The 12,858-nt window shown below is 39.5% G+C and overlaps 1 protein-coding gene across 1 annotated transcript in view; it reads right to left on the bottom strand.

Moving 5' to 3' along the window:
- Positions 1–3,932: 3,932 nt before the first annotated feature.
- The window catches only part of YTHDF2 (YTH N6-methyladenosine RNA binding protein 2), a 33,101-nt gene continuing 24,175 nt past the window's right edge, over positions 3,933–12,858 (bottom strand). The window contains exon 5 of the mRNA XM_027623097.2: positions 3,933–4,774. Coding sequence (XP_027478898.1) covers positions 4,751–4,774 — 24 coding nt within the window. The 3' untranslated portion in view covers positions 3,933–4,750. The remainder of the gene's footprint in view (positions 4,775–12,858) is intronic.

Raw genomic sequence — 12,858 nt, 5'->3', positions numbered from 1 at the left:
CTAATGAAAAACTGAAAACTTTAGTATATGGCCATTTATTTTCTTGCAGGCAGAAATACCTCTGAACCTCTCAAATAGTTTAGGTGGGGTGGAAACCAGATCTTCCAACATTTTGGGTCTCTATTAGACTAAAAGAAATTATTGAAGGGCACAAGCCAACCCACATTCATTGGGCCTCTCCATAACTCCAGAAGATTCATATACAGTGCTTTGAGACAAGAGTAGAAGAAATGGTTAGGTGTTTGTTAGGCTACATCATTCTCCACCTACATCAGTAAGATAAACTCTAATAATCTTGTACAATTTAAAGAATGCTTTAAAAAAAAAATCAAGGGATGGTTTCTCAATTTCTCCAATAAAAGGAACCTTTATTCCTTGGAAAAATGGGGCTGGGGCAGAGAAAATACAAGACTAGCTGGGGAACATCTATCTAGATATACTGTACCAAAAAGTAAGGAAGGGCTCCAAAAAAACATTGAGGACATGTCAAAAACACACAAGAGCCAACTTAAAGGAGCTCCCAATTGCCAAAGCTGGGACAATTTGAGCAACAAAAAATAAATGACAGCATTGACCCACAGAATTAAATATACCTGAGTCCACACTGATACAAATTTTTTTAAAATGGGGAGAAAGCACAGCTCCTTACAGTAGGATTCTAATTAGCGTAAATGTAGAGTAGACCTAGCAAATAAACATTTGGCAAACGCCACAGTAATGTTTGTTGTAGGCAATAACAATCCAGATGTCAAAATTAGCGAACCAGAGATTGATAGTTTTAAAGTATACCCCTCGAGTTAATTACAAAGGGAAAATCAATTAACTATACAATGGAGAAACCTGGCAGACACCACCTTAACACCAAGTGATCAAAGTCAGCATCACCAGTAGTTAAGACATATGAACATTATGTATCCTGATATAATGCAGTGAGAAGGGCCCGGGACTCTTGTGGTATTTTTACCAAAAAATAACTTCAATCTAATATTGAGAAAATATGAGACAAATCCAATTCAAGGAGCATTCTATAAAATACTTGGCCAGTACTCTCCAAAAGTGTTAATCATAAAAAAGTGAAGACTGAAGAACTCACAGGCTGGAGGCCTAAAGACAACTAAATGCAAGATGGGATCCTGGATTGGATGCAGAGCCAGAGAAAAAAGGATATTCCTTGAACAACTGGCACAATCCATAGATTAGTTAATAGTACTGTATTAATATTTAGTGTTTTTGATAATTGTACTACGGTTATGTAAAATGTTGACATTTGGGGAAAGCGAAGTGAACCGGTGTATGAGACAACTCTATTATTTTCACAAAAGTCTAAAATTATTCCAAGTTTTTTAAAAATGGAACATGCAAAAAAAAAAGAAGAAAAGAAACATATTAGGGGGAAATAGCCAATCAAATGTGACTAAGATTAAACTGAATGAATTTAAGATTTACACATTTTACTCATCTTAAAGGTTTAGAATGAAAAAAAAAAGGTTTAGAATGCTTTGAATTGACACTGGTATGTGGTGAGATTGTTCAGTTTTCCCTCATCAAAGGAAAAAAGTATACAAACATGGCTATCCAAAGTCTTACATTCACAAATGATAGAACAAAAGTACGGAGGGCAAATAATCAAAAGTCAACAATTTCCGCTGGCAAAGCTGTCATTGGCAAATAAGAGAACTAGTTTTAGGTGCATTGGGAGATCTTCAACAAACCAACTTCTGGACCAAACTCTTAGGGAGAACATAATCTAATTTTTTATACTACAAAAATGCTTCTGTGTATTTTTAATACAGAAATCCTGGGGCACCTGGGTGGCTAAGTCAGTTAAAGTGCCTGCCTTCAGCTCATGTCATGATCCCAGGATCCTGGGATCAAGCCCCACATCGGGCTCCCTGCTCAGCAAGGAGCCTGCTTCTCCCTTTCCCTCTGCCTTTGCCACACCCCCTGCTTGTGTTCTCTCCCTTTTTCTGTCAAATAAATTAAATCTTTAAAAAATAGTAATAATACAGAAATCCAACATCCTGACCCCCGCAACACTCAGGGAGAGCTAGGTGAACAGCCTTGTTAGGGACTCCAAATTCCTTTCAATTTGACCCAAAGCCATACCAGTATTTTCTGTGATGTGAAAAGAAAACCTGGGAAGCACTGGCTTAAACTAAACTAACATTTCAAATGGCAAAAAAAAAAAGCACCTTGAATCATCTTATATCCAACTTGAATACAAGGTGGAAAAATCTATGGAAAATTGCTTTTGAATTTGCTTTTCTCAGGATGTTTTCCCTTTTGAAGGTGAAATACTGGGCAATCAAGCTCATGGGAGCCTGGGAAGTCTACAGGCTCTACAAGTCACAGAAGTTTGACTAATACTGAAAACAGTGAATGTTACATTTCTAATTTAAAAGTTGAGCATTTCAAACTGATGAAAGTGCAAAGGACTCCCAATTTGGGAAGAAAAGTATTTCAAAATGAGCTTGGCAAATAGGAATATCTAGGTATATTATACTGTGCCTCAAGTAGAGAAAAGTTCTCACCTTGAAGTGACAGCTACAATGTTAACCACAAATCAGCATTACTTGATTCAGTAGCCTGGGCTATGTAGAATAGCCAAATGAGTAAGTCATTTGAGGACCAAACATCATTAAAATCCATTTTCAAAACCCTTTCTTATAGAAGTTTTCACACATTTAACTAACTCTATAAAATTGGGACATCTTAAGAACTAAAAATCTTTTTTTTTTTTTTTAAAGTAATCTCTACACCCAACATGGGGCTCGGACTTACAACCTTGAGATCAAGAGTCCTATCCTTGGGGCACCTGGGTGGCTCAGTCGGCACTTGCCTTGTGATTTCAGTTCAGGTCATGATCTCAGAGTTGTGAGATTGAGCCCCACATCAGGCTCCACGCTGAATGTGGAACCTGCTTAAGATTCTCTCTCTCCATCTCCCTCTGTGCCGCCCCTCCTCCTTAAAAAAAAAAAGAAAGGAGTCCCATGCTCTACTGACTAAGCCAGCCAGGCACCCCAAGGGCTAAGAATCTTTAAGGCAGAGAAGTCCCAAACCTTGAGAAAGAAACAAGGCTAAATCAAATACCATTATGGTTATATGGTTCATAAAGACCCAAGCCCCACTCCAGTTTATTTTTAGCCTGCACCCACATGGAATATTCTCTAGATAAGTGGTATTTCAAATTAAACACTTACATCCTTGATATTGGCTCTACCTACTTTGCAAATAAAATTATGCACTATCTGGCCAGGTTTCTAAAGGGTTAGCACAGTGGCTGGCACCTAATAAGCACTCATAATCAAATATTTGCTGAATAAGGGGCCCCTGGGTGGCTCAGTCGTTAAGTGTCTGCTTTCGGCTCAGGTCAGGATCCCAGGGTCCTGGGATCGAGCCCATCGGGCTCCCTGCTCCGTGGGAAGCCTGCTTCTCCCTCTCCCACTCCCCCTGTTCCCTCTCGCTGTGTCTCTGTCAAATAAATAAATAAAATCTTAAAAAAAAAAAATAGGGGCGCCTAGGTGGCTCAGTCAGTGTCTGCCTTTGGCTCACGTCATGATCCCAGGGTCCTGGGATTGAGCCCCACGTCGGGTTCCCTGCTCTGGCGGGAAGCCTGCTTCTCCCTCTCCCGCTCCCCCTGCTTGTGTTCTGTCAAATAAATAAAATCTTTAAAAAAATAAAATAAAATAATATTTGCTGAATGATTTAGTAGTGGCTCGACCTTCTCTGGGAAGCATTATGAATTCTGGCCCACCTTTTTCTTTACAGAGGTCATGGTTGTCCAGCCCTGGATACAAAAGCAAGCCTGAACTATTTCAGCAAACTTTCTAAAACCAGTTGCCAAATCACTTCGTACAACTCCTTACATTCCGAATCTTTCATAACACGTAGGAGACTCAAATCATACTAATAAATAGTACTAGAAGTGATGCTCAACAGGATCTCACGTTTATTGAGAAGTGATTAATGGTAAAAAGAAAGGCAATGCCCTTTCCTCATTGGCTGAACAATAAACTGAAGAAACATTCACTACACGTTTTACAATATTTTTCTCTTCCAAAATGCATTTCTGTAAACAAGTTTTTACCACTGTTCTTAGCTTTGAAATCAAATTAATCCTGACTTAATCAGTATAATGTACAAGAACAGAAAATTTCTTAGGACTCCTAGTACTTTACTTTGAGTAACAAAGGGTCAGAGAAAATGAACCACCCTTAAAGACACAACCTTGGGTAACACTGTTAAATTCTCCAAGACAAAACTTCTTCATAAAAATGTTCTTCCAGTTCGGAAGGGAAAAACCAAATTCCCACTTTCTGGGGTGGAGGCCCAAATTCTTCGAAACTCAAGTGTTCTCCAAGTGCAAATGTCAAAATGGGGAGAGGAAAGGGTTTAAAAATTAGAGAAAACTGTATGCACTTACGGACTTTAAAATCCGGAAAACATAGTAAAAAGACAAAAAAACAAAGCATTATGCTCTGAAATCACAACCAAAGCCAAAATAAAAGGGACATTTTTCACCTAAACTACCTAGAGGGATTTTTTGTTTAGTTTTCTCTTTTTCTTTTTTTTTTCATTTTCCAGTTAAGTCCTATGTCTTTTGTGAAATTCCAATACTTAAACTGCAAGTCTGCAATCGTCTCTGAAGTCAATGAAATTAAGAAAAAAGTCCTAATTCTCTTGAAGGTCATTTTTTTCCTCGTAGGATATGCAGATGCAACCGTTGCTGCAGTCTGTGCAGAACTGCCTTTTATTTGCCACGACCTTGACGTTCCTACAGAGGTTAAAAAAAAAATTGGAAATGGTTAGTTAAAACTTATCTGAACCTGCTTAAGAATTAAAACTTTGTAACTCAAAAGAAATTTAGTTATTTGTGCTAAATAGAATATACCTCACAAATAAAAGCTTTCTCTTCCTGCATTTTAAACAAAAGTAGTAAACACTCAATCATCCCAATTAACACAAAATTATTTTTCTTTGAAGTTAAAACTTCTTACATGACTTAAACAGATGTTTTCCAATTACAGTTGGCTTAGGCTAATACTTGTCAATCCCCCAAAATATGGGCCAAACGGAAGTAACTCAAACATGCATCAAAAGCCTAAAGAAGGGAAGCAGCATATAAAGTATACTAAAAAAACTCTAACAGTACTAGAGTCATCCCATACTAGTCCTAAGACCTTAAGCATATTCACAGGCCTCAAATTTCCTTTTTTGTAAGGAGACCCATTTCACAGGGCTGTATGAGAATTAATGGGCTGACATATACAAAGCTCTTATCTATAGTAAAAAAGAAAATTATCCTCTTCCCCTAGGGACAGTTTTTTTTTTTTTTTAAATTTAAAGATTTTATTTGACACAGACACAGCCAGAGAGGGAACACAAGCAGGGGGAGTGGGGGAGGGAGAAGCAGGCTTCCCGCAGAGCAGGGAGCCTGATGCGGGGCTCGATCCCAGGACCCTGGGATCATGACCTGAGCCGAAGGCAGAAGCAACCCAGGAGCCCCCCTAGGGACAGTTTAAAATCCACTTAGAGATGGATTTTATACTTCCATACTTAAGTTTTCCCTGAAATAAATCTAAATGCTCATTTCTTAGTAAAAATCATTCTTCATGTACCTTTCATAAGGTTATCCTCAACAGCCTTAGAATCTTTTAAACTATGACCCAATCCGTCTTTTTTTTTTTTTTTTTTTGAGAAGGAGGGAATGAGAGAGGGGGAGAGGGAGAGAATCTTTTTAAATTTTTTTAATTTTTATTTTATTATGTTGTTAATCACCATACATTATTAGTTTTTGATGTAGTGTTCCATGATTGTCTGCGTATAACACCCAGTGCATGCCCTATTTAATACCCATCACCAGGCTAACCCATTCCCCCACCCCACCCCCCTCCAGAACCCTGTTTGTTTCTCAGAGTCCATACTCTTTCATGGTTCGTCTCCCCCTCCGATTTCCCCCCCTTCATTTTTCAGAGGGAGAGAATCTTAAGCAGGCTCCATGCCCGTGCAGAGCCCAACGCAGGACTCCATCTCATGACCCTGAGACCATGACCCGAGCAAAAATCAAAAGTCAAGCTACTTAACCGACCCAGGCATCCCTCAATCCACATGCCTTTTAAAAGCAAAAACATTTAAGTGGTTAGGAGCACACAGGCCTGAACTTATACTTGATTCATCAATCTGCTTGAGTAGAACCATCTGCTCCCGTTTACCCAAGGTAAAATATGATTCCTACTAAAAAGAACAGCCACTACCACTTAATGGGTTTCCATATTCCAGATACTGTACATAATAATGATCTTCATAACCATGCTGCAGGGACTGTATTATTCCTAAGAAAACTAAAGCTCAAAAAAGTTCCTTGACCAGTATTATCTAGTAAGAACCAGAATTCAAACCTAGGGCCAAATACTATATAGGCTCTTTCTTAACACCATGTTATTAACAAATATTTATGTAAAAACCAACAAAGTGAAATTTTGTGATCAACTGACTACCCCCGACTAAATTAACCCATAGATATAAAAATAGTATTCAGAAAGAGCAGTTATCTTTTAAAAAAAAAAGATTTTGAGAGAGAAAGTGCGCGGACACACTCATCAGTGGGGGAAGGAGCAGAGGGGGAGGGAGAGGGACCAGCACTCTGTGTTGAGCGCAGAGCCCCACAAAGGGCTCAATCCCACAGATCAATCCCACAGATCAATCCCACGACCCTGAGGACCCTGAGATCATGACCCGACCCAAGCCAAAACCAAGAGTTGGACACTCAACTGACTGAGCCACCCAGGTGACCCGAGCAGCTGTCTTTTTCTGATGTTCCATTTCACGTATCTGGAAGTCAGGGATAAATTCACCAACATACCAACATCTGGGATATTATTTAAGTCACTGTGAAATTTCAAATTTAACAAAATAACTCACCATACACTCCTATCTCTTGAAATCAAACTCAATTCAAGAACAAGAGATTCAATCCAACATAAAAAAGACCTCAAAAGTTTTGAATCCCCTCACTTTTTTGCCTTTCCTATATACTCTTCCAAAGTTTTAATAAATGTCCTGCTTATAATAGGAAAATTGCAATTAAAACAAAATCTCTGCAGTTGATCAAAGACAAACTTTAAACAGCACCTTGCTGCTCTTCAATTTTAAACTCATCTACACCTGTTCTGTCTTTCATAATTTGGATGAATACCATTTACCTAACCTCTCTTCTATTATGGACTAAATAATCTACACTTGGCTTCAGAAAATCTGGACTCTTCAGTGTTTCTTGACTCAATCTCAGTCCCATGCTTTTATTATTCTTTAAGCCAGGAACATCTGGCCTTCTGCCCCTCAAGGTATACCCCCCTTCCTTCTTTGAGACTTCCTTAACCACCACAGCTTCAATGTCTTTCTAAACCTGCATCCATAATTAAAAATTAAATTGCATTGTCCTGTTTTATGTAAAATTAGTCCCAACTCAATCAAAAAGCTCCTAGAAAGCAAACACTAGGTCTTCAACTAACCTCACTCACAAGCTACTTACGAGTTCAGCAGTAGGTAACATGCTACAGCTGACTTTTAAATAAAATTCTGGTTTTTCCACCCAACATGGAGTTCCAACTCACAACCCCAAGATCAAGAGTTGTTGAGTGCTCTTCTGACTGAGCCAGCCAGGCGCCCCACAGGTTTATTTTAAATTGTGCAAATTACAACATACAAATAAATGGCATTAGCGGTCTTAATCTCCTGATCGACATCAAGAAAACATCACACTGATACAATTCAGGCAAGCTTGATTAATTGCTGTGCTATTTCCAAATCGTTTTGATGTATACACAAAAAATAATCTTATATAATTACAAATAATAAAGATAACATCCATCTTCTGAGATTATAAAGATATTTACACATTCACATACTATCTTGAAAAGTAAAATAAATTTTTCACCAATGAAAATAACAATTCACCAGATTTTTTTTTTAAGTAGGAAAGGAAAACAGCTTTACAACGGAGAACTTGGTGAACACCCTAAGTGGTCAAAATAACATTCCCAATAATGGCATAAACAGCCTCCTATTGTGAGGGCACTGAGGACACAAAGTCATTTAGGTAGTATTCCTGCCAGAGAAACACAATTAGAATGTACACAATGAGGAAACCTTAGACAAACTGAGGCGCATTCTACAAAAATAAACAGCATATACTCTTCAGAAAGGCAACGTCATAAACAAAGCAGCTGGGTGGGTGGGGTGTGGTATGCATTATGTAACCACTGCAGATTAAAAAAGACCCTAAAGACCAAAACTAAAAGATCCTGGATTGGAACCTGGATCATTAAAAAATGGCTACCAAGGGGCGCCTGGGTGGCTCAGTCGTTAAGCGTCTGCCTTCGGCTGAGATCATGATCCCACGGTCCTGGGATCAAGCCCTGCATCAGGCTCCCTGCTCCGAGGGAAGCCTGCTTCTCTCTCTCCCACTCGCCCTGCTTGTGTTCCCTCTCCCACTTGTCTCTCGGTCAAATAAATAAAATCTTTAAAAAAAAAAAAATGGCTATCAAGGACATTAAGACCTACCTGTAAAATACAAATAAGATTTGTAGATAATAGTATTGTGTGTCAATGTTAAATTTCCTGATGTCAATAACTGCACTGTGGCTGTAAGTGCATGTTCTTATTTTTAGGAATTAACAGCAAAATATTGAGAAGAAAAGGACCTATCCGAAACTTTCAAATGGTCAGAAAATTACACATCTCCAAGAAGAAGAATAAAGTAAATGTGGCAAAATAGTACAGTGGCAAATCTGGGTGAAAAGTACACAGGCATTCTGTATACTATTCTTGAAATTTCTCTTAAGTTTGAAATTATTTCAAAATAAAGTTAATAAAATGGGGAGAAAATTAGTTTTCATTTAATTCTGCAAATACTGGCTACACTAAAAGTCACGTGCAACAATTCATAAAACTTTGAAATGAGTTTATTTCAGGGGCATCTCGGTAGCTCAGTCGGTTAAGTGTCTGACTCTTGATTTTGGCTCAGGTCTTGATCTCAAGAGTTATGAGATCGAGCCCCATGCTCAGCAGGCAGTCTGCTGGAGATTCTCTCTCCCTCTACCCCTCCTCCCTCTCTAAAAAAAATAAAAATAATTGAGTTTATTTCCTCAGACCTACACTAAAAGTCCTTAAACAGTACTTTTCCAAAAGATTTTATTTGAGAGAGCGAACAAGCGGAGGGGTGGGGGAGAGGGAGAAGCAGGCTCCCCACTGAGCAGGGAGCTAGACATGGGACTCGATCCCAGGACCCTGAGATCATGACCTGAGCCTAAGGCAGATGCTTAACTGACTGAGCCACCCAGGTGCCCCCAAACACGGAGGATTTTAGCAAAAAAGAATATAGAGGCCCCTGGCGGAGTTGGTAGAGTGTGCAACTCTTGATCTCTGGGTTGTAAATTCAAGCCCACATTGGGTGCAGAGATTACTTAAAAATAAATTAAAAATAAATTTAAGGGTGCCTGGGTGGCTCAGTTGTTAAGCGTCTGCCTTCGGCTCGGGTCGTGATCCCGAGGTCCTGGGATCGAGCCCCGCACCAGGCTCCCTGCTCAGCGGGAAGCCTGCTTCTCCCTCTCCCACTCTCTCTGCTTCTCCCTCTCTGTCAAATAAATAAATAAAATCTTTATTAAAAATAAATAAAGTGTAAAAAACAAAAAAAGAAATGTTACCCAGCAGCTTTTTACAAGTGTTTTAGAATGAGAAAAGATGACAAAGAGAATGTTCTAACACAAGGACCATTATTTTAATACACTTTTGGTTATTAAAACCTTTTAGGTTTCTATAAAAGACTTCTCCTTACAGCAGCTTTCTTCCACTTTTGTGACTACTTCCTGTTACCACTGAGAACAATTCCACTAAATGCTTTGACAATTTATGGCCAAAGGGCTTCACTTGTAGATCAGCTGTATTTGCTGACATTACTAATCAACCAGTCCTACCCCAGTAATATTTAATAAATAAAAAGTAAGGAGGTGGCAGGGGGACCAGGAGAATGATGATGGATATATAATAAAGGGAAGAGAGAAGAGCACAAAAAAGCAAAATTGGATCTCCAATGGGTCCAAGTCCCAACCAGAATTGCCATGAGCAAAACACACATTTATGTCTTGTTGAACACTCCAGCTTTTATACATGAAAATGCTACTGACTCATCATAGCAGGCCAAGTGCTATGTCAAACTGTTTTTCCCCATGCTGTCATGTGGAACTGGCCTACCCCTTTTTTAAATCTAGTGCTTCTAGAACCACAGGCTAGACAGTTACAGTGAGATCTGTGGTAAGAACAGGCTGAAGTGGTGAGTCAAGGTTAAGCTCCTGCCATGGATTTGCTTTCTGAAATAAGGTAAACATAACATCCTCAAGCACAAACACAAATTATAAAGTCCCAGTTAGCTAGAAGACAATGCTAGAAGGGAAGATGCATGCATTCCTAGAGCTTAAGGATCTTGTACTGGTAATAAACAAAGAACAGAGGAAAATCATAGCTAAGATCTTACTGAATTCACACCCCATCCCCAAATTTCCCATTAGGACACATTCAACCTAAACTAGAGGTAATACCCATACTAATCACACATCCCACCTGAGCCCCTCCCCAGTTTACATCTACGATTATAAAATACAAAACTTCATCTCTAGGAAATATCCTAAAATCCACAAGGTGGCAATGTTACCTAAAATCCACACATTCGGGCGCCTGGGTGGCTCAGTTGGTTAAGCGACTGCCTTCAGCTCAGGTCATGATCCTGGAGTCCGGGGATCGAGTCCCACATCGGGCTCCCTGCTCAGCGGGGAGTCTGCTTCTCCCTCTGACCCTCTTCCCTCTCGTGCTATCTCTCATTCTCTCTCTCTCAAATAAATAAATAAAATCTTTAAAAAAAAAAAAAATCCACACATTTGAAACCTCTTCCTGTAATACGAATAGATCTCTCTGTGGATTTTTTTTTCCTCTATTTAGCTTAATATCCTCTTGTTTCTAATACCATCCCACTCCCTCCACTTTTAAGAAGCCCTTAAACACAACTGAGGCATGTATTTATTTGCTGGCTATAATTTTATTAACCTTAAAAACTGATATTCAGCCCTAAAATTAAGTTTACTTATATAGCCCTCAACTAATCTTTCCTATGTCCCCATGGGCCTTGAGAAAAAGGAACAGAAATTTCAGTGTCCCTGGCTGAAAGTTAAAGAGAATGCTGAGATGGGCTAACATGAAAAAATGTGATTATACTAAAATCACTTTCACAGAGACATATACCATATGATTTCACTTATATGTGAAATCTAAACAACAAAACAAATGAATAAACAAAGCAGAAGCAGACCCATAAATACAGAGAAAAAACTGATGGTTGCCAGAGGGGAGTTGGGAGGGATAGGCAAATGGGTGAAGGAGAGTGGGAGATACAGTCTTCCGGGCATGCAATGAATAAGAGGATAAAATGTACAGCAAAGGGAATACAGGCAATGATATTGCATGGCGACATAGCCTTATATGGTAACAGATTGGTAGCTACATTTGTGGTGAGCAGAGTGTAACATATAAACTTGTCCAGTCACATCACTATACTGTACTTGGGCACCTGCGTGGCTCAGTCAGTTGGGGGTCCTACTCTTGATTTCGGCTTAAGTCATGGTCTCAGGGTCATGGAATTGAGCCCCACATGGGGCTCTCCACTCAGCGTGGAGTCTGCTTAAGACTCTCTCTCACCTTTCCCTCTGCCCCTCCCCACCATTCCCTCTCTAAAATAAATACATCTTAAAAATACATATATATTGGGTGCCTGGGTGGCTCAGTTGGTTGGACGGCTGCCTTCGGCTTGGGTCACGATCCTGGAGTCCCTGGATCGAGTCCCACATCAGGCTCCCTGCTCGGTGGGGAGTCTGCTTCTCCCTCTGACCCTCCCCCTGCCATGTGCTTTCTCTCTCATTCTCTCAAATAAATAAATAAAATCTTAAAAAAAAAAAAATACATATATATCTTTGGGGCACCTGGGTGGCTCAGTTGGTTAAGTGTCTGACTTCAGCTAAGGTCATGATCTCAGGGTCCTGAGATGAAGCCCCATGTCAGGCTCCCCGCTCAGCAGGGAGTCTGCTTTTCCCTCTCCCTCTGCCCCTCCCCCATTCATGCTCTCTCTCTCTCTCAAATAAATAAAATCTTTAAAAAAAAAAAATCTTCTAGGGACACCTGGGTGGCTCAGTCCATTAAGCGTCTGCCTTCAGCTCAGGTCATGATCCCAGGGTCCTGGGATCGAGTCCCGCATCGGGCTCCTTGCTCGGCAGGGAGCCTGCTTCTCCCTCTGCCTCTGCCTGCTGCTCTCTCTGCTTGTGCGCATTGTGACAAATAAATAAATTTAAAAAAAAAATCTTCTACCTTCTCATCCCCTTTTAAGTTTTTCTAGGTGCAGAAATGGTCTTTTAGCTGGAATGAATTTGTGGGAACTGAAGGAGGAGCAACAAGATAAAGTTAATGCATTAAATAACATTTCCTACCATCAGATTCTTTCCAAGATGGCTAATTACAAGCTGAACTCCTATACACATTTTACCAAAAGGGTTAGAAAAGCCTAGATAATCTATTTTCAGTACCTGAATAATAAATCTGACTAATAACAGAACAAGAGTAAGATAAATCATACATTAACTTTTTTTTAGCTTAACTAAAATAATGAGAAAACGCTAGCTCCAAATCAAATGAAATGGCCTGAAAGTCTTGACTATTCTCTAAATCACTCCTTGGTTTTCCAGTAAAAACTACATTTGAACCAAAACAAATTTCACAATAAAACCAATTTCTCAAAACATTTCAGAATACAATTTAACA

Source organism: Zalophus californianus, chromosome 4 (genome assembly GCF_009762305.2).
Source record: "Zalophus californianus isolate mZalCal1 chromosome 4, mZalCal1.pri.v2, whole genome shotgun sequence".
Classification (NCBI taxonomy): Eukaryota; Metazoa; Chordata; class Mammalia; order Carnivora; family Otariidae; genus Zalophus; species Zalophus californianus.
Note: the sequence above shows the minus strand (reverse complement) of the source record. Positions and strands in the feature narration are given on the sequence as shown.